The 20,975-nt window shown below is 38.9% G+C and overlaps 1 protein-coding gene and 2 pseudogenes across 2 annotated transcripts; 1 reads left to right on the plus strand and 2 right to left on the minus strand.

Annotated features, from left to right (window-relative positions):
- Nucleotides 1-6,924: 6,924 nt before the first annotated feature.
- On the plus strand, nucleotides 6,925-11,293 carry LOC125191750 (uncharacterized; annotated as a pseudogene). Its single transcript, XR_016128745.1, has 6 exons — nucleotides 6,925-7,118; nucleotides 7,511-7,769; nucleotides 8,169-8,205; nucleotides 8,301-8,406; nucleotides 10,676-10,785; nucleotides 11,036-11,293. The product of XR_016128745.1 is annotated as an uncharacterized LOC125191750 (transcript).
- A 3,035-nt stretch (nucleotides 11,294-14,328) lies between these two features.
- On the minus strand, nucleotides 14,329-15,827 carry LOC125194992 (uncharacterized). Its single transcript, XM_089056681.1, has 3 exons — nucleotides 15,766-15,827; nucleotides 15,618-15,706; nucleotides 14,329-15,452 (listed from the first exon to the last, which is right to left on the minus strand). The coding sequence occupies exons 1-3, from the start codon at nucleotides 15,825-15,827 to the stop codon at nucleotides 14,329-14,331; spliced, it is 1,275 nt and encodes a 424-aa protein (XP_088912807.1).
- A 118-nt stretch (nucleotides 15,828-15,945) lies between these two features.
- On the minus strand, nucleotides 15,946-16,511 carry LOC148928459 (uncharacterized; annotated as a pseudogene).
- Nucleotides 16,512-20,975: the final 4,464 nt, after the last annotated feature.

The following is a 20,975-nucleotide window of genomic DNA, read 5'->3' on the forward strand; positions in this document are numbered from 1 at the left end:
GGTAATGTGAACATACCTGGGTCTGTGCATTTCGAGGGCATCCTTATCTTTTGTATCACAGCAGACACATTTTCCCCGATCACAATCTTCCCGTCTGGTTTGATCTTCCCTGCAATGAATTCCTTGATGAACTTACTGAAAGCAGACATTTTTAGGGCTTGCAAGAATGGCAGGTTGATTTCCAGCTTGCTAAAAATCTCCATGAGGTCCTCTGTATCATCCTTCTTCTTCTTTGCATCCCCCCGGTATGGAAATGGTTTTGCTTGCTTCACTGCATTTGTGGAACTCCCAGCCTGGGTTTCACCAACTTCCCTGCTTCCTTCCTTGTTTCCTACCTCAGGTTCTAGATCTAGGAAAAATGGGTCACTTGGTCGAGGCAGAGATCCCCCTAAATCTCCCTTCTGGAGGTCATCCTGAACAAGAACTTCTCTGGGTCTAGGGCTATCCCCTTGAAACACTTGACTTTCTTTCCTTTTACTAGGCTGTATGCGCACCTCCTCGTCAATCTCCAGGGTCGGTTCTTCATAGCCTCGCCGGACCTCAAGGTGATTTGACTAATGTTTGCTCGGTCCGGTGGTTTGACTGTGGCAGGAAGTTTCTCTTCATTTCCCCTTATCTCATTCAAAGAAACTGCAATTTGGGACAGTTGCTTCGCCATCATATCCATGGCGGTTTTATGTTCCGTCTGGGCGTCTTGCAACTTGTGCACCACGTCGTTATTGGAATGCAAGTTGTTCTGCATGAACTGCTGTGAATTCACTAGATCGTGGACCATGTCATCCAAACTCCTTTGTGGCCTGGAGTTGAATTGATTAAAATTCGATCCTTGACCTTGGTTCTGCCCCTGGTTCTGCCGATAGTTCCCTTGATTTCCTTGATGGTTGTTGTACTGATTGCTAGACCCTTGATTCCCTTGATGATTCGATTGGGAATTCTGATAGTTTCCTTGGTTATTTCTCTGGTGAGGTGGCACATAAGAGCTCCCTGGGTTGTCCTGATTCCTATTTCCCCAATTAGTATGGTCTTGATTCCTGTACCCCAGTTGCAATTGCCCCTCTTGACTTTTTCCTGACCAGTTGGATTGCCTCTTTGGGGGGTGTGCATAATTCGTGAGCTGCAGTGGGGGTGGCTGACCTTGATCATGGTCAGTCCATCTAAAGTTGGGGTGAGTCCTCCATGGGGCATCCCTCTGTCTTCCCTGGTTCCAACTTCCATCTGGATTCCAGCTTCCCATCGAATTTGCTTGAGCTTGGCATTCTCCTTCACAAGGCTGACTGTAATAAGACTGAAGTTGTCTTTCCTCTGGACCAGGGGGTTTCTCATTTTCTGCTGGGGCATGAGGGTTATATTTCTCAATTGCATTCAGCAGTGCTTTCTCCATTTTATCTATCCTGTCTTCCACCTTCTTGTCATCTTGTTCCGTCACTGCATTGGCTGACCCCCTCCTCAATATGCTTCGCGGGTTATCATAGGCCTTCTTCGCCTCAATCAGCCTTCCCAAAGTCTCTCTGGCTTCACTTGCTTTATTCTTGGTAAAATTTCCCCCGCTCGAGGAATTCATCAAGTCTTTTGACTCAGGGTTTGCTCCTTCATAAAACAGATAGTAAGTCTCCGCTTCAATCATCCTATGGTTCGGGCAAGCATCCAACAGTCCCTTGAACCGGGACCAATAAGAACTCAGAGACTCATCATATTCCTGCTTGCACTCGTGAATCTCCTTCTTCAAGGCATTCGTCTTGTTGGAAGGAAAAAAATAATCCAAGAATTCCAGCTTGAAATCTTTCCACGTGTTAATCGAGTCTGGTGGAAGCCTCAGTAGCCAAGTATTAGCCTCCCCTTTGAGGGCAAACGGAACTGCACGTAAACGGTAGTCCTCCTCAGTCGCCTCATTAGGGCGCTTTTGAATGCTACACAGCTTACTGAACTCGTTCAAGAATTCATAAGGACATTCGTTCCTTCATCCAGAAAATGTGGGCAAAACTCTGAGCACATTTGTCTTGATATCAATAGACCTCCGACGCGGGTTTGAGACTATAGCATGGGCGGGTTCACCGTCGATATGCGCGGTGAGTGACCCTATCTCCGGATCGGGATCTACTAAATGAGCCATATTTGGGTTTTCCTCCTCCTCCTCCTCAGTCTCGGAATGCCCTGTTTCTGTTGACGACTTCGGGTCTTCTTCTCCTGAAGAATTCCACTCCTTCTCGCTTTTTGATTCGAACGGAAATGGGTCCACTGTCCTCAAACCTGATCTGTTGGTGAGAGTGTACGTAGACTCCTTGACTTGCCACTTGTATCGGCCGCTCCCTGACCCAGATGAACTAGCCCAACTTCCAGAATGGAAGCCCGTGTTCATAAACTGTCAAGGAGAACAAAATAACAGAAATTAAATTATTTACACCAAATCCTCAAACGCAATAACAATAAACGCCATCCTTCCCCGGCAACGGCGCCATTTGAAGTACACGGGAGTTGCTGTGTGCACAGAAGAGAATAACAAGTTTCCTAGGTCCAGCAAATCCACTAGATCACAAGGTCTAGGAACTCACTGGTCGTTGGAAAATCTCGGTCGTCGGACACACAGAGCACTTCTTCAAAAACCCTCAACCACTTATACTAAAACTTAGCACAGGGAAGTAGGGATCGATCCCACAGAGATGGATGCGTAATGAACATGCTCAAGGATTTGGAAATTATTTTTGGGGTTGGCTGCTGCCACGCATTTTTTTGGGTTGAGGAAAATAAACTAGACTTGGTATTGAAATCTGCTACGCTAACAGCTAGATCTAGGCGAAACAGAAAACTTGCACGCAAACTAGAACCGCGACAATCGCTAGATCTAAGAAACTATTCTAAATTACCTAGATCTGGGAAATAAACTGACGGTGGGGACCATGACCGAAAAAGCAAGTACGGACGAAAAGCTGAGAAAACAACTAACTAAAGTACTAACTAACAGCGACATCATCTTCTTCAAATCAAATTTCACAAAAAAAAACTCAGAAGAAACAGGTATGAAACGTAATCGGAAAAACAGAGCAGACTGGATTTTAACGATTAAACGACGGACAATTAAGAACTAAACAGATCTACGGCTGCTAGACGAAGCAAAACAGAAAGTAAACAGAAAACTCAAACTCCATGCACAACTCGACTTCCCCTGTTCAGATTCAACCTCGGTTGCTAAATCCACTCCGGATCCAAGCAACCGACACAAACTCCAGCTGAAAACATTCCATCACTTCAGATTCAACAAACAACCTCCGATCAACAACAACACCGCAGATCTACAGCCAAATTCCCCAGATCAAGCACCAAAGTGACAAAAAACAGAGATTAACATACAACTTGCCGAAATAAAACTTCAAACAACAGGATCAACGTAGATCAACACGAGATAACACAAATATAACAGAAAAACTAAAGGAATGCGTAGATAATCGGTAACATCAACAACTAAATCGACTCCCAAAAGTGAAGTTTGACGAAATAAAGTGCAAAAGAACCGAAAGTAAATTGATTGTATCTTCGCCCTCACGCGGACGGTGTTACGATGAATTTCCTCTGAAGATTGGACCCCTTAAAACCTAAACTACCCCAGAACTCCCATTTGCCAAGTGTGTGTGTTGTGTGTGAGCTAAGAGCGAAAAGATTGTATTTGTTGTGTGCTGCATGCTCCCCCATTTATAGGCGTTGAAGTGGGGCCCAGCGAGGTATAGATAGACTTTGTTGCCCTCAGCTATTGACTCCCTTCTTCTAGCCTTCTTTTCTTTAAGTTCTGCTCACTTCTCCTTCATTCCTTCGCTAGTCCATTTCCTCCAGCATCTCCTGGATCTAGCGATTCTGTCACACACCTGGCTTAAAAACTGTGTTAGACCCAGCAGAATATAGTGTTTTTCACCACATAACCGATGCATGAAATTAGCCTTATCAAACTGCTCACACTTAAACCATACTTGTCCTCAAGTATAAAGACAAGAAAAAGAATAAGGCAAATTTTAAGCAAGGTTATCCCCTGACCGACTCTTTAGACTCTAGACAGACTCCTAGACCTAGACACAACTTGAAACTAAAACACTTTAAGAAAAACACATAAACACATATGCATGAGCTAGCTTCAACTTTTAGGCAACCGTCCCCACAAGATTAAGGTCAATCCAACAGGCTGCACTCCTCCAAATAGGCCCTTTCCCTTTCTCTACCTAGCCAATCTGTCAGTTCGTCAAGATAGCCTCTACTTACCCAATTATTGGATTCACTCGATCACTCATTCCTCACCAGGGATGTTAGGATCGATTCTCTCTTAAGTTATTGCCACACCACTGAAGCGTCGGGTTATGAGAGTTTCCTCCTCTTTTCCTAGGTCAGGTTATTATTGCTCCTGCCCTTTAAACAACATCCCCCTGGACTTCGTCCAGCTTATACCTCCTTTTTCTTTATTATTATTTTTTTTTCATTTTCTTCTTTTTTCCCTTCTCTTTTTTTTTTTTTCCTTTTTACCTCTGGACTTCGTCCAGCTTATTCCTCCATTTTCCTCTTCTCTCCTCTGGACTTCGTCCAGCTTATAACACCTTGCCCTGAACTTCGTCCAGCTTATACCTTCATAACCCAATTCCCCTATTTTTCTCCTTCGTGACTCTTCTCCCTAAGCATTCAGTGGCGGCCCCCTTACATCTGTTAGCTCGAAGTTATTTAAGGCTTATAACTCGCTTTTATAATAGGGCTTCACAACTAAGTAAGTAAAGGCGTCCTCTATCGTTCTTGCTTCATTCAGATTGACTTGGCTTATTAAAAGAAAAGGCTTTGAAGTTGAAATACCTCCTATTTTCAATTACTTTCACTAAGGAGATCATGCCGTATTATATTCACTGGCTCATGCGACACAAACAAAAAACTAGACCTAAAGACTCTTATCATGCTGACAAATACTTGCATTGACTCCTCTCCCCCTCCCACTTCACTCAAGCTTGTCCCCAAGCCATCGTCGTGAAGGAGGGAAATAGGGAGATCAATGCAACACATAACAACAGTTTGTAAAAATAAAAACTTCTCACACTTAGACCGAACAACGGGCTAAGTGGGAGAAGACACAACAAAACAGAAAATATACACTTCTCACACTTAGACCAAGCAATGGGCTAAGTGGGAGGAAAAAGAAACAATCACAGAAAATACAAACTTCTCACACTTAGACCAAGCATGGGCTAAGTGGGAGAAAACATAAACAACAGCACTTAACAAATAGACAACAAAAACAAAGACAGATAACTGAAAGCAAAAATTAAAAGTTACTTGGTCATGGGGGGTGATTCACTTCTGGGGCTGGCTCCCTCGAGAGCCAGACTGGGGTGGGATTCCGGGTCGGGTCATCTTCACCTTCTTCTTCACCGGCTGCTCCGGCTCTTCTTCCTGTTCTGGCTGGTCGGATACTGGCTTCTTCATCATAGACTTTGGTTTTGTTGGGATTGACACTTGTTTGGGAACGGGTGGGGAGATCATCTGCTGGAGCGATTGAGGTGGTCGCTGGACGGAGGGGCTGCTCTGGACAGGTTGCTTGACTTCACTACTGGACCCAGGAGTTACCTTCGACTGGGTTAAGGGGTGCGTCTTCTGCAACCATTTCATCATCTTCATTACAAGGTCCACCGCCTCCGTCATGCGTTCATTCTGTTTGGCGGACTTAACCGCCAAATCTGCAATATTGCCCCTCAGGGTCTTCACTTCCTCCCGGCTCCCGTTCAATTCCTTTCTTATCCCCCCAAGTTCCTTTACCATTTCTTTCCGCATCACATGCATCTCCTTTCTCACATCCTGAATGTCCTTCCGCAACTCTTCAACTTCTTCACTTGGCATGGCCTCCGCTACCTCCTCTGTCTCCGCCTTCACCTTATCTCCTACTGTGTAGAAGAAAGTCTGTTTCCCGTGCGCTTGAAGCAACCTCTTATTGAAAAAGTATTCCACACTGAAAACCTCAGGGGGTTCGCACATTACGACTAAAGGTGCGGCCTTGGCTATCTTCATTTCAACGTTCCGCTGGAGGTAGGCGCCTAAGAGGTGGCAGGTATACATATGTCGAGCAGGGTTGCTGGCCATTTGATGACACGCTTGAGCCAGCCAATAACCCAGATGTACCTTGATGCCCTTTGCCATGCACCAAGTGAAGTAAAGGTCGGTAGTTGTAAGGGCTGAATTAGCGGTTCCCATTAAGTTGTAGCTGATAAACGTCTGAGCAAAACGGAGGATTCTGTCCTCGATGTGAGAAGCCTTGGAGTAGCTTGACTTGAATGTCCCTGCCTTGGAGTGGGTGATCAGTTCCCATGCTGCTTGCACTTTAAAACCCGGCGTGTTCTTCGGCATATACCGATCATTCTCTCATTCCATATCCCTTCGTCATCCTCGGCTTTGGTGAACAGCCCCATCCTCAAGGACCATTCCCGGATGCTCATCTCGTGTTCTTCATTAAAAATCCTGAAGGTTATGGAGTCCGCATCAAGGGAAAATTGAGAGAAAGTAAAATAAGAGGGAGAATAAAACAGAGTAGCGTGTCTTCTATATTATTCCTTCTCTTATTTGAATTTTACTCCACTTTATTTATTTTCATTTTCTAAAAATACATGCGAAAAGAAAGGGATCATCTTAATTGTAACATTTTTTATTGTATTTTACATTCAGTACTACTTAGATTTCCAAAACAACAAATCGATAAATGTTAAAACTTTTCAAACTAATTAGTTAGCCAAATCACATGAGATTTTCTGCATCCCTTGAGCCCCCACTCCATCATTGTCTAAATTCAATTGTGTTTATTAACTGAACTGCCTAAACACTCTCTAATATGCGACACAGATTTATCACAGTTACCTAATTCAATAAATGCAAATATATATATATAAAAAAAAGAAAATCTCCTAAATTTGATCACATCATCTTGCACCCGAATCAAATCCCAAATGGAGAAAACATTGAATCAAAAAGCAGAAGACAGAGAAGAAGAAATATTTTACTCTCCTACGAGGATGGATGAGAAAAATAAAGAGATCCAAAGCAATGATGATGAGGAAAAGAAGAAGATTGATCAATTGAGAGAGATAGTTGCAAAGCAAGATCCAGCTTGCAAGGTACTACCTCCGTCTCATCTCATTATATATAACACATTTATTTTGGACACAAGTTTTTACGTAGTGGTGTTTACTGGTTAAATGTAAAAAGAGTGAAGTAGAGCTCCAAAAAAGTAAAGAGAAAAAGTAGGAGAGAGGATAAAATAAGAGAGAGATAGAGTGTTGCTTTCTTGCCATAAAAGGAAATGTCTCACTTATAGTGAGACGGCCCAAAAAGGAATATGCCTCACTTATAGTGAGACGGAAGGAGTATGTAGTATTCTACAACCACACACACACACACAAAGCTTGTGATTCTTGTTAAATACTCTATTCGTCCCACAAAAGTTGTCTCATTTTCAGTTTTTTAAAAAGTTCCCTCTCATACTAATATAATAGATATTAATTTGCAGGAAATGGATGAGGTGACACTGAGGAGATTTCTTCGTGCTCGTGATCTTGACATCGAGAAGGCTTCAGTGATGTTGATCAAGTACGTGGCATGGAGGCGAAGCTTCGTCCCAGCGGGCTCCATTTCTGCATCGGAGGCTCCGAATCATATAGCACATGACAAGGTGTTTTTGCAAGGCAGAGACAAGAGAGGTTGCCCTATTGCACTCATTTTTGGAGCTAAGCATTTTCCCAGCAAAGGACCCAATGACGAACTCAAACGTTAGTAACCTATAAAAAATTTATCTTTTAAGGACAAAAAATTGAGACGCAATTACTTGCGTTGGAAACTTTTAAAAATAACAACAATTTAGAACAAAAAAGAAAGCGTTTCTAAATTAAAGATAAATTAACTTAATATTTTGCTTTTATAGGACGCTTCTATTTGCATTCTCTAAATTTAGTTGAGACATTAACAATAGGGATACTTTTTGAAGCGTTGATGGTATATTTAGAAACACAAATTAGCGTCCTCATCTGCATTAAAAAAATGTCCTTAACTACATTAAAAATGTCCTTAACAGTGTTTTTTGTTGTTGCAGTGGTATATATATAATTATAAATATATACTGTATATGTTTTTTTGCAATAATATTTCACAAATTATGTTATTTTTTTCAGGCTATGCAGTGTTTGTTTTGGATAAGCTATGCTCCAGGTAATAATCAGTCTACTCCTGCTACATGCTTTCTGAATTAATACTATCATTTTCTTAACTACTAAGTTTGAATTTTCTTGATGCATATAATCAAGAATTCCTAATGGAGAGGAGAAGTTCGTAATTATTATAGATCTTAAAGGATTTGGCTACTCTAACAGCGATGTTCGAGGGTATATTGCAATACTTTCGATTTTACAGGTATGATATTATGATTATAATTGTTTTAGATGCATATTCAACGCGACCAACAAACATTCACAAATTCAAACAAAACTCGTTTTCTCTCATACTTCAATCACATTTTCTTTCTCTCTTATTTTACCAATTGCACATTAAAAAAAATGTATCGTCAATTAGTACTAGGACCGGAAAATTTTTTATAGGACACGAACACACACGCTATTAATAAGTTTTAGTCAAACATTATTGGGTCCGTGTCCTTTGATCATCTCCAACCATACACCAGATGTCATATTTTTTATATAACTTCTCCAATCATTATGCAAATTCAAACTCATTAATAGTTTTTTTAAAAGAATAACACCAAATATGGGTATGTATTGTAGCTACTGCAAAAAATTGAAAGTATAATTACCTTATGGAATATGAAATACTTTTTTGGTTTGAGGTTGGTATAAATTGTTGGAGTAAAGTTACTTTTTGATGTGTATATTCAAAAATGAGTTTGAGTTTGGTGTAAATGGCTAGAGATGACCTTATAAGGTTAACCGGTTAGGGATCTAATAATTTTAGGTTGATTTCGGGTTGGGTTCCGATTACCCATAAAAATATAATTTTAATTTTATTTAACAAAATTATACTTTCATTTTATTCCATAGGTTCGTATAAATCAGATTTAAATCATTTTAAAACATGTTTAGTTGTGTATTAACAAGTTTTAATCGTATAAATTAGGTTTGTGTCGTTACTGTAGTTATCGTCTTCAGTAAACTCATATTATCATGTCATTATGGGCCATCAGTTTGAAGGTAGAAGATCAAGTCTATGTTCAGGTTAGAGAATTACAACAAATCGAAATCTGGTCAGTGGTGGACTCAGGATTTTAGTGGTTGGGGGCCCGAAAATAATTTTAAAAATAAAATTAAAAAATACTCCCTCTGTCCGCCATTAGGAGTCCCGGTCACTTTTGCACACTTATTTTGTAAAAATGATAATAAATACTTAAAGTGAAGAAATGGTAAAACAAGAGAGAGAATAACTTAGATTAGACTCTTTTCAACATTATTCTCTCTCTTACTTTACCATTTCTCCACTTTAACTATTTATTATCATTTTTACAAAATGAGAGCGCAAAAGTGACTGGGACTCCTAATGGCGGACGGAGAGAGTATATGTTTAAATAAAATCACAATGTATTAATATAAAAGTCAAAATACAATCATATCATAACACTTCTCTTCTATTCTTCGTCTTCTGGAATCATTGCATAATAGTTTTATTAGTAACATTAACAAATACATTATTTTCAATATAAAGAACTAGCAATCATGTAACAGTTGGTTTCCAATACTATTACGTTGAGAATTCATGATGAATTGGTCACAATTAGTCACCGTTTTTCATCATTTTGTCATCATTTCACAAATGAATTTCATCATTTTCTATTATTGTTTCTCATTCTATTACGTAAAGAATTCTTAATGAATTTTTAGTCACAATAAGTCACAATTTTTCGTCATTTTTCATTATTTCACAAATAAATTTCATTATTTTCTCACTTTTTCTCTTATTGTTCTCTGCCAATTAGTCACAATTTCTTTCGCTTTTAATTATATATACATCAATATTTTTTATACTAGAAGCAATAATATTAAAATAATATATTGAAAAAAAATACTCTGTTCAAGAATAAAAATGTTTGAAGCGAGAAGGTGAAATATAGAATTAAAGAGAAAGAACTTGAATACGGCGCACAGCAATTGGAGGAGTGGATTGTTTCGCCGACTAATGGTGAAGGTTAACCCTAATTAAATATTAAATAATAAGTATTAATTTATTTGTACTATAAAATTACCAAAATACCCTTGCTAATTTGTAAATTGTTGGGTTGAGTTTTTATCACGTTAACCTACCTTGCCCGCATGATTTGTGACCAGCAACCAAACTATTTTTAATGGAAAATTGGATCATAAATATTATCATTTTCTTTTTACATAACAAACATAAATTATTTCTTAGAAAAGGAACCGGTCGCTACGACATATTGTCCCACCCTAGACTCAAGTGTAGGTAAGAAATCTTGACGAGGAGTGAGAGGGTAGGGCGGTTGTCATTTGAGTGCAGATTGGACTGACATCCATATTATTAGATAGCATCCCATCTTGCACTTGCAACAGAAAGGGAAATCGAGGCCGAGTTTGGGGCAAGGGAATTTCTCGTCCAAAATCGAATTGCATTGGCACCCCTACAAACCTACTAATTGCTATAGTTTGTTTGTGTGTGACAGGATTACTACCCAGAGAGACTCAAGAAACTATTCTTGGTTCACGCGTCGTACGCCTTCATGTCAGCATGGAAGATTGTGTACCCATTTGTGGACAAAACACGAGAAAAAAGGTGATTTTAGTAGATGCGTTTTTTTTCGGTACGAGATTTAAGAGTAATTGTTTTAAGTGATTTACATAAATGGAGAATAAAGTAGAAAAGAAAAAGGTAGAAAGATAAAGAGAAAATAAAATAAGAGAAAGTAAAGTCAGAGAGAATAAATTTTTGTCAGAAAATAAAATGACTCAGCTAGGACAACCCCAAAGAGGAATATGACTATAATATTTTTGAGAAGTATAATCTGAGATTTAATGTTATGCAGATCACATTTCTGGAAAACAAGAAAATACAAAGTGCTCTGCTGGAGGAGCTAGATGCAGACCAGCTTCCAGAGATTTATGGGGGTAAACTGAAGTCAATTCCAATTCAAGATGCCTAAATCAAATATAATTTGTACTTGGATATGTAACAACTTAAGATGTGAGAAATCATCATATGCTTTTGCTTTTATTATTGACGATTGTAACAACCATAGTGCGTTTTCGGTTAGTCGCAATTTAATATCCAGTCTTTAAGATCATTTACAAGCAAACATAATATTCGTTGAGTATATAGATAATGTTGAGACACGAGATAATATACATCTAAGCTTTCCATCATTATCTTATGGTGACGAAAAATATCAGATGAGAAGGTTAAAAACAAACATAATGTAGCAACCATCAAATGTTTATGTAACGTAGATAGGTCAAATAAATACAATTTGACTCTCAGTCATGATAGTCTTTGTAGCGTTACGAGAAACATCCATGTCTCTTTCTTAAAAACTTGAAATCGTGACCGGTCAAAGGGTTTTAACCACGATATTTATATGAGGAATATTTAATTTGTGAAATTAGATTATATAGGATTGATCTACGTTATATGATTGTGATATATTCATTTTCTCTAAATAGATTCTCAGAGATTGTGAAATACTCTATCCATAGCACAAGAGTCTGCAATTTTGGTTGGACACGACTTTTAATGCACAATTGGTAAAATAAGAGAGATAGATAGAAAAAATGATTAATGTATTGTTAGTGAGAATGAGACTCACCTCATTCAAGAGAAAAAAGTTTTCAAAATTAGAAAGTGCATACTCGTGAGGCGGACTAAAAATGAAAGAATGCATATTCTTGTGGAACGAGGGAAAAAATGAAATAAAGTTGGTCACAAAAATTGGAGCTATAAAGGAGCTATAAAAAAACCAAGGTATTAAATAACAAGTGTTAATTATTCCATATTGATGAAGCTTCATTATACAAGTACTTCCTCTGTCCCATAGAAATAGGTCATATGGGTTTGGCACGAGTTTTAATACTTCCTCCGTCCCCAAAGAATATGCACTTTGTTAGGTTTGGTATACTGAAAAGCATGTTTCGAGCAAGTTTGCACGAATAGAATCCTTGCTTGTATACGTAAAACTCTATAATCCACTTTTAGCCCGAATTCAGTATTATTCGAGCAGTATCGCACGAATAATGATCAATATATTATTACATTGTGTTTGCTTGTGCATTTATAAGATGTTTTATAAACATTTAAATGTATAAGAAGCAAACAAAGTCTAAATCTTTTGCTTAGTAGACCGGTTGTGGGCGACGTCCACTTTAAGGTAATACGGTCAGTTCTATGCAATGCTTTACAAAAGAAAAAGAAGAATTTCACAACCCAGATAGGCTTAGACTACCTATCGTGAAAGGTTGCAATGTCAGTCCGATTATTTCTAAGTCTTACTGAAATAAGAGGACGTTGGTGTGGTATAGCACTGAATGGATCTAACAGCAAGACGTGTCTTTATACTATCTACTGAAAGACTAGGTCTTGATAAATAACTATTTCTTAATCTACATACGTTAGCATTGAGCTTACGATATTGATTATGCACTACTTTGACTTATCAAATGGTGCGGATTTTTCGCAACCCAATAATCCTGATATATTGGGTAGTGGTGATTAATATATAACGGTGCTAGGATTGCTATTATGTTGAATCGCGCGCGAGGTGAGTGTCGTTTGATAATTTCCTCAAGAGGAGCTCGAACAAGGTTTTATTATTCAGAAAACTGGCCAGTTGGAGTTATATTACTCTATGAATAATAAATAAGTGTTTCTTGCTAAGTCCACTCTTGGAATTAATAAGATATTAATTAATTAAGTCCATAGCAGACATTAATTAATTAATGGACATTTATATCTTAAGCGCGAGAAATAAATAATAAACAAAATGGAGACCCGGATTACTTGTAATTTCGGATTTGGATGGGGAGAGTTCAATATTACTTCTGTAGTGGATGCTCGTAATATTCCAGCATAAGCTTGTATTAAATTGTGGGTTCAATTTAATTAGTAAAAATCTAATTGGGTCAGCCCATATCCAAAACCTTCCATAGATCCCTGTCTGGGCCCAAAAGGAACTTAATATAAATAGGAGAATAAAGGTGACAAAATAATTAATTATTCATTATGAAAATAACGTCCACTCTGTTAGAGTAAAGGACGATTTTTTCTTATTATTCTCCTCCGAGATTTTTTAGCTCCTCCTCCGTGAGGATTTTCTGTCTTCTTTAGTCGAGCCCTAGTATTTTGATAAGATCAGCTCACACTGATATCGGAATACAGTTCGTGAACCAGAGAGAAGATCTGTCGTCTAGTATTGAGGATCATCGTGGAGAAGGCGCAAGCAATCGACGATTCTTTGGAGAATCAAATAGGTAACTCTAAACTGTAGAAATCATGTTTAGAATTTATATTTTTCTAAGCATGAATTAGTTGCGTTCTAGCATGCAATTATTTGTTTAACTTTTGAATTGATTAATCGCATAATCGGTCAAATAGATCCGTATCTGATTTATTTGTTTTGTACAAGTCTTCCGCTGTGCAAGGGGCACCAAACCCCAGTAATTGGTATCATAGCCAATTTTTTGCTATGATTATGTGGATTAATTTCATGTATGTTACGTGAATTGCTTGAATGCTGCTTCTAAGTTTTTTACATAAGAATTAGTTTTATAAAATTACGTGTTTCGTTACTTGTTAGAATCAATTGATTCTTTTTGTAATTAATTGGCGTATTTTGTATAAACTAATTATGTAGTAATCACTGTGAGCGCGGTGAAGGAAAACTGCGACGGCTGCAATCTGACCCAAGAATCTGCAGCAGCGTTGACGAAGACGACGCAGCAGCAACTGCAGCTACGTCGTCACGCAGGCAGCAGCAGCGTCCTTGCGAAACTTCACGAGAAGGGCAGGCTGCTACAGTGAATAGCCATTGCGAAGCCGGCGTCGCAGCAGCGACGACGACGCAGCAGCAGCGCCGGAGACGAGAGGTGGGCTGTTCCGTACAGCGGCGCCGGTGGCAGCAGAGACGACGACGTCGCAGCAGCGCGACGACGCAGCAGCGCTGGGGCAGTGGCGGATCCAGGATTTGTCATCCGGGGTACGAGTCGTATGATAAATAATTACATAACACTTACAAAAATAGAAAATAGCAGTAAAATAATATTTGAAATATTATTCAATTTTGAACTTATGTATTTTTAAATAAAATAAACCAAAAACTAAACATAACATCTAATTTATTTTTCTACAAGTCTTCATTTCCTCAAAGCGATGGGCTATATCATCATCGAAGACTTGTTGAAACATTTCTTTCTCAATGAAAGTCACCAAACAATCATTCAAAGGTTGATCACCAATTCTATTTCGCAACTTATTCTTCACAAACGTCATTCCAAAAAATACTCTCTCTACACTTGCAGTAGCAACCGGAAGAATCAAAATCAACTTGATAAGCAAAAAGACAAAGGGGTAAGCCACATCCCTCTGTGTTTCAACAAGCTTCATTGAAAGAGAACTAAGATCTTGCAAATTCTGAAAGTCATTATCTCTTATCATATCCTCCATGAATAAATCAAGTTGACAATCATGAGACCTCAAATCAATGCTTGAAAAATCAGAAGGATAAAATGTTGCAAGTTTGAGTACACTTTCTTTGTCAAAAGAAGAGAAGCCACCTCCAGGTCTGAAGCAAGCCATGCATCTGATCAACTCCATATTGACTTCATCAAATCGATTGTCAAATTCTTGAAGTAATAAATCTATTACCTCTATAAACACATCAATGCGAAAATGATGACTATAGGAAACTTGTTGAACAAAATGCTTTGATCTTCCATGAGGCACATGATAAGCTTCCAAATCTGGAACAACAATGCCATGATTATTGCAAAATGAGATTACCTTGTTAAAGTGAATCTCCCATCCATCCTCCCTCATTTTCTGTAGTTGACATTTGGTTAAAGAGACAAGCCTCATAGCATTAATTATATCTTGATCCCTTCTTTGCAAAGCAAGACACAAATTGTTAGTGTACCCAAATATAGTAGTCATTAGTTGTGCCATAAAAACAAAGTCAAATGACTCCATTGAGTACAAAATGTCTTGAGCTTTGCACTTATCATCCGATTTAGAGCCATTCTTTCCAATAATCATAAGAACCTTAACAATTGTAGAAAATAGGTCCATGACATTCAAAAGAGTCTTGTAGTGAGAACTCCAACGAGTGTCCCCCGGCCTCTTCAAACCAAGTTCTTGATTTAACCCAGACCCTGTTTCAAGTTCGTCAATTTCCAAGGCTTGAGCAAATTTTTGTGCTTGAATTTCACGAATCAAATCTCGTCTCTTGCAAGAAACTCCTACAACATTTAATAAATTTGCAATCGTATCAAAAAGCCAAGCACATTCATCGTTCTTTTTTGCAATGGCTACAAGAGTCAGTTGAAGTTGGTGGGCGAAGCAGTGGACGTAGTAAGCACTTGGAGTATCTTACATAATCAAAGTCTCCAATCCATGTATTTCACCCTTCATGTTACTAGCCCCATCATATCCTTGTCCTCGAATCTTAGATGGACTCAATGAATGTCCAATAAGCAATGATATGATTGCACTTCTAAGAGATAAAGCTGTGGTATCACCAACATGAGCAAGACCAATGAATCTTTCCACTACCTGTCCCGTTTTTCTTTGAACATAGCGTAGGCAAAGAGATAATTGTTCCTTTTGGGACACATCACTTGATTCGTCAGCTAATATAGCAAAATAGTCAACACCAAGTTCTTCCACAATTCGCTTAGTTGTTTCTTTAGCACAACAATTGATAATATCCTTTTGAATAGTTGGAGATATCAATTAACAATTTTCAGGAGCATTTTCCAAAGTCACTTTTGAAACAACTTCATTATGTGTCCTTAACCATTTCAAAAGTTCAAGAAAATTTCCACGAAAGCCCAAACCTTGCCGCAGTAGATAACGCAAACATGAAATTGAAGCCTTCAAGCGAATGTCATATTCTTTTATGGTCACCTCGGTGGCATTATCAAGAGAAAAAAGAATAGACTTTTTTTGCCATCTCTTAGGTTCACATATTTCTCATAAGCAAGATTGTGAGCACTTTTTATTCCACCAATATGCTTCGTAAATCTGTCCGGCTTATTCCACGACTTAAATCCTTTGTTCACAAATGCATATCCCCCCGCAGTAAGTTCAACTTCATTCTTAAACAAGTAGCAAACAAAACGAAATGCAGCATCTCCTGTTGTGCTATATTCAAGCCAATCCCATGTATCGAACCAATAAGGCATAAATCGACGTCCTCCTATTTTTTTTCTAGGAAAGTTGTGAGATCTTGGTTGACGAGGCTTTTTAAGAATATATGCTCTCCTAACTGTATATCGCTCATTTGGAGGATATGTCATTATACTATCTCTTTTTGCAGGATCGTGATTAAGTTTTTCAACATCGTAAATCAATTCTTTTTCCTCTAACGGGACACTTCGAGTCGGAGATACGCTAGCATTTGAAGGAGTCACGGTAACATTTGAAGGAGTCGGGGACACACTAACATTTGAAGGAGTCATAGTAACATTTGGAGGAGCCAGTGACGCACTAGCATTTGATGGAGACGTATTATCATTTGGAGCCGAAGAACTTGAACTATCATGAGATTTCATTCTTTTGAACATATTTCGAAGAACAATTTGTTTCTTCATTCTTTTTAATTCTACTTTCTGCAAAAATATTAAAAATATTTAAACTTATATAATTTTACTAATAAAAATTTAACAAAATCATAAGATATTAATTCTAAATAATGATAAATCTAGAAAAAAAAATATTAAAAAGTTTATAAGCAATTCTCAAAGATGATGAACTGGATAATTCAAACTATATAAAAGTATAAAACTCATTCTTTCACAATTCCCAACTACCAAGTCTACGGCTACACGCCTACACCTACAACTAAAATGATAAATTAAACAAACATTTAATTAAACTTTTAAAATAGCAGAATAGTAGGGATGGGGATCCTCTGTTGTGCTATTTAGCACAACAGCTCCTGCTGTTGCACACATGATAATAAAAAATTCAAGTAAATAATATAAAATAAATTAAGTATTTATACATTATTTTAATGCTGTATTAAGATCAGCAGGGGCTGTTGTGCTAAATAGCACAGCAGAGGATCCCACCCCTCGTAGATTACTAGATGTCTAGATTAGCAGCACTAGAGTAAAGCTTTTAATACTCATAGAAATAAAGAAACAAATGTAATACCCGCACCATTAGTTTGCTTTCGATAAATTAATGTGGAACTAGAAATGTAACGTCCTCTCTTTTCGTGAAGTTTTAGTGGAACTCGAGCCTTTAATGAAACTTAATCTTTTAGTTGCAAAGTAAAAGCTAAAGAAGTAAGTGAGCGAGTTAAAACAGACTAAAGATACATTTCGGAAAAATAAAGTGTTTTGAATGGCATTTCATGTTCAATAAAATGAACAACTAATAAAATAGGTTACGTGGATCAAAGTCCTCAAAGAAAGAAAACAAGGAAAGGAAAATATAAAATTTTGGGTGCACTTCGGGCCTTTTCTCCAGGCCCAAATTAGGGCCCGTTTCGAGGAGCCCGTCGGCCCAGACAACGAACCCAGGCCCGCTCGAAGTGCAGCTAGGTGGTAGCTAAGATTTCTCTCTCACCTGCAAGATAAAAACAAGTTTTAATGGCTAAGGAACAAGAGTAATTAAGGGACTACTATTAGAAGGGAAGAAACAACCTTTCCTTTTTCTATGGAGGACCAAAGACTCACCAAGAAGGGAAAGTCAATCCTGCAAATCCTCCACACTATGCAGCACCTGTTTCTACCTGCCACAATCAAACAATGGAATTCATTAACCAAGTACCAAGTACCCAAACTAGGCACCAAACACATTAAGATAAAGGAGCTGCACGATCAGAAAAGGGAGATATGTTATGACATGAAAACAAAGAAGATCAGCCCCATTTAATTCCCCATAGTACACCGAAATCAGCCTATAAAAACCACCCTCAACCCCACCGTTAGACTCCTTTCTTCACACTTGAAATTTCAACAAAATAAGAATTTGAGAGAGAGCTTGGACTGGGATTCTGCAGGCTTCTTCAGCAGCCCTGCATCCCATAGGAATTCTAAAGGAGGAGGGCAAGCCTTGTTTTCTAACAACAAATATCAAGTCAGTAATTGCTTCAAGAGGTATTCCACCTCCACCCCTTTTTCCCAGTCAATTTTACATATCAATCATGTAGGAATGCAACCCAAAGCATGTTAAAGCACGTATCTAAAACCCCTGGGCTGTAAACTAATAACGGATTTAGGATAAGCATAGAACAACAACACTTATGCTCAACAACCAAGCTTTCACCACAGTAATCAAATGCAAGAACTTAGACTTGCTATAGGAATTTCCACAAGATTAAGCATTTCTTCTACTGCCAAGAATCACAACATAAAGCTTCTGCCACAAACCCAATTAATGGACTCAATAACCAAACTCTCACAAGATCAAAGCAGGAACATCACCAATAGTCAAGAATCGATTTCACATAGGTTGCTAAATAAACCCACGAATTGAGCCAAACAATAGAAGGCAGAAAACTTAGCTTATAGAGAGATTGTCCGGCGGTGGTGCGACGGGAGGCGGAGAGTTCCTCCGTGACGTCGATGGAAGGCGACGAGTAGCAGCGGAGTCTTGCCGCGGGCGAAGCTGCAGCTTGACGGAGAGCCGGATGACGAGACGGGCAGCTATTGGCGAGCCTGCAGAGGCCAAGAAAGGGGCTGCCTCACACGATAACACCTCCAACGACGGGGTACAGCTACGGCGGTGACCATTTCGACGACGTTTTCGCAAGAGAGAGGGAGTTTGACGGAGACGGAAGGCGGCGGCACGAGTCGCTAGTGGCACGGTGGCGCCGGCAATAGAGCGTCGGCGGTTGACTGTCGCGACGGTGACAGTCGGCGTAAGAGAGAGGCGATGCTTCCCCTCCTTCTCCGACGGCGCGACACCAGCGACGAAGAGACAGAGGCGGCGGAGGCGCTGGCCGCGAAACGGACCGAGAGTGTCTGCCTCAGCCATGCGATGACGGCGAAACTTGCTGGCACGAGCAGCCGGCGACTCCGTGACGCCGAGGAGCTGGAGCCGGCGGTGCTCCGGCGACCCAGTTGAGCGGCGATGTGGCTGAGATGAAGGGAGAGAAGAATTAGGGATTTCATTTCTCAAATTTGGGGATTTCCTTTCTTTGAGAAGAATTTTGAGAGAGAGGCCGATGGTTTGAGAGAAAGAAGGAATTGGGCCTCTCCTTTTTCTTTTGTTGGGCCTCTTTATTTTAATTGTCTTGGGCCACCAACAAATTAAAATATGGACTAGGAATCTAATTAAATCATGGGCCTTCCTATGTTACGGATTAAATAATTAATAGTCCGCTAATTATTTCCACGAAGCTAAGTTAAATTTTCCGGACCTTAATTTAAGTGCTCGAATAAATATTTTTTTCAGAATTTTATGCGCTAACGATGAATAGACCTCGAGTCTATTTTAGTGCTTGAATAAATGGCATAGGAGGTAACACCCTCTAGTTAAGCATTTGGTTTAAATTAATTAAATCCACTGATTTAATTAATATTCAAGAATTCTAGAACCTTTCTAGAAAAATTTAAGGAAAAGAACAAAAGAGCACGCACTTAGGATGCATCCACGTTTAAGCTTAATTGATTTATCAAAGTCTAATTAAGTATTATGTTATTTCCTAAAGGGGCGTCTACGAACGTCATCTAAGGCCAAGTTAAGGAAATTACGGAAGGAGCTTTAGCTTTTGAGGTGGGCATTCTTTCAAAACGTGATTTCAGTATGAAAAAATGTGAATCTTTGCTCAAGTATGTTGTCGTGCCATATTTTGTTTTATGATTACCTATCTGCTTGGCTATGCCAATTTAAGTTAAATCGAATTCGGGTCCCAGTAGGGCCGCAAACCCTACTCGGACTAGTGTACACATGAGGGGACCGTGAGCTAACATAGGAGTTGGCCGGTCCAGTGACCGTCGTGGAATGTGGTCACATTCCCGGTTCACACAATGTTCAGATATGGTATATCCATGTTATGTGATTGCGCAATCAAAATCTTTACTAAAGGAAAAGTATTTAGTGACTCGGGTCTTTTAAGTAAAACCCCGTGATCACTCAACTGTGGCATTGACATTTTAAAAATAGAACTGTTTTGGCACTATGTCCACTGAGTATACCAAGTACTCAGCCCTGCATGTTTATTTTTCTAACGTGCAGGTTGAATGTGATCGAGCGACGGCGGTGTTGAGAGGAGGATGGAAAATGCTAATAAGTAGTTAGAAGGCCCAATACATCGTGTATCCATACATGTTGTATTGTCTTGGACATTTTCGCTGCAAATGTACTTCCTTTCTATTAAGTTAGGATCTTCGATACTGTTGAACGAGTACCAGTATCTCTTATTACTCTGATTATTTTGCGATGACCCTTTTGAACTCACTATGAGTACCTAATTCAAGCCGCCTTATTATGTCAATGTTTGTTCTTCCTTTCCCATTCAGGTTGTCTTGTTATGTCAAATGTTTCACGTTTTTCTTTTACCTATATTTAGTCACGATATAGCCAATCTTGCTATAACTAGTAAGTGCGGTCGTGACAGAGTGGTATCAGAGCACCGTTCTTTCGCTCTGGACCCAAGAACTTTCTTCCAAGCCTTAGTCTCGAATGATAGTACTAGACTAGAACATGACTAAAATGTTAAACTTAAAGAAACTCAACACCTCGCCTCGTCACGTTCAACCGCAGCAAAGGAGGTAAATACCTATGTTTCTTAAAATTTTCTAAAGGAA

Source organism: Salvia hispanica, chromosome 4 (assembly GCF_029641045.1).
Source record: "Salvia hispanica isolate PSC_SH4W2 chromosome 4, Shi_PSC_v1, whole genome shotgun sequence".
Classification (NCBI taxonomy): Eukaryota; Viridiplantae; Streptophyta; class Magnoliopsida; order Lamiales; family Lamiaceae; genus Salvia; species Salvia hispanica.

Bases quoted from the DNA above. Each gene is read 5' to 3' on its own strand.
- LOC125194992 (XM_089056681.1), bottom strand. From the start codon at position 15,827: ATGTGTCCCAAAAGGAACAATTATCTCTTTGCCTACGCTATGTTCAAA. The intron at 15,707-15,765 runs GTAGTGGAAAGA...TTTATCTCTTAG, and splicing joins TTCAAAGAAAAACGGGACAG to AAGTGCAATCATATCATTGC. The intron at 15,453-15,617 runs GTGAAATACATG...TAAATGTTGTAG, and splicing joins TGGGGCTAGTAACATGAAGG to GAGTTTCTTGCAAGAGACGA.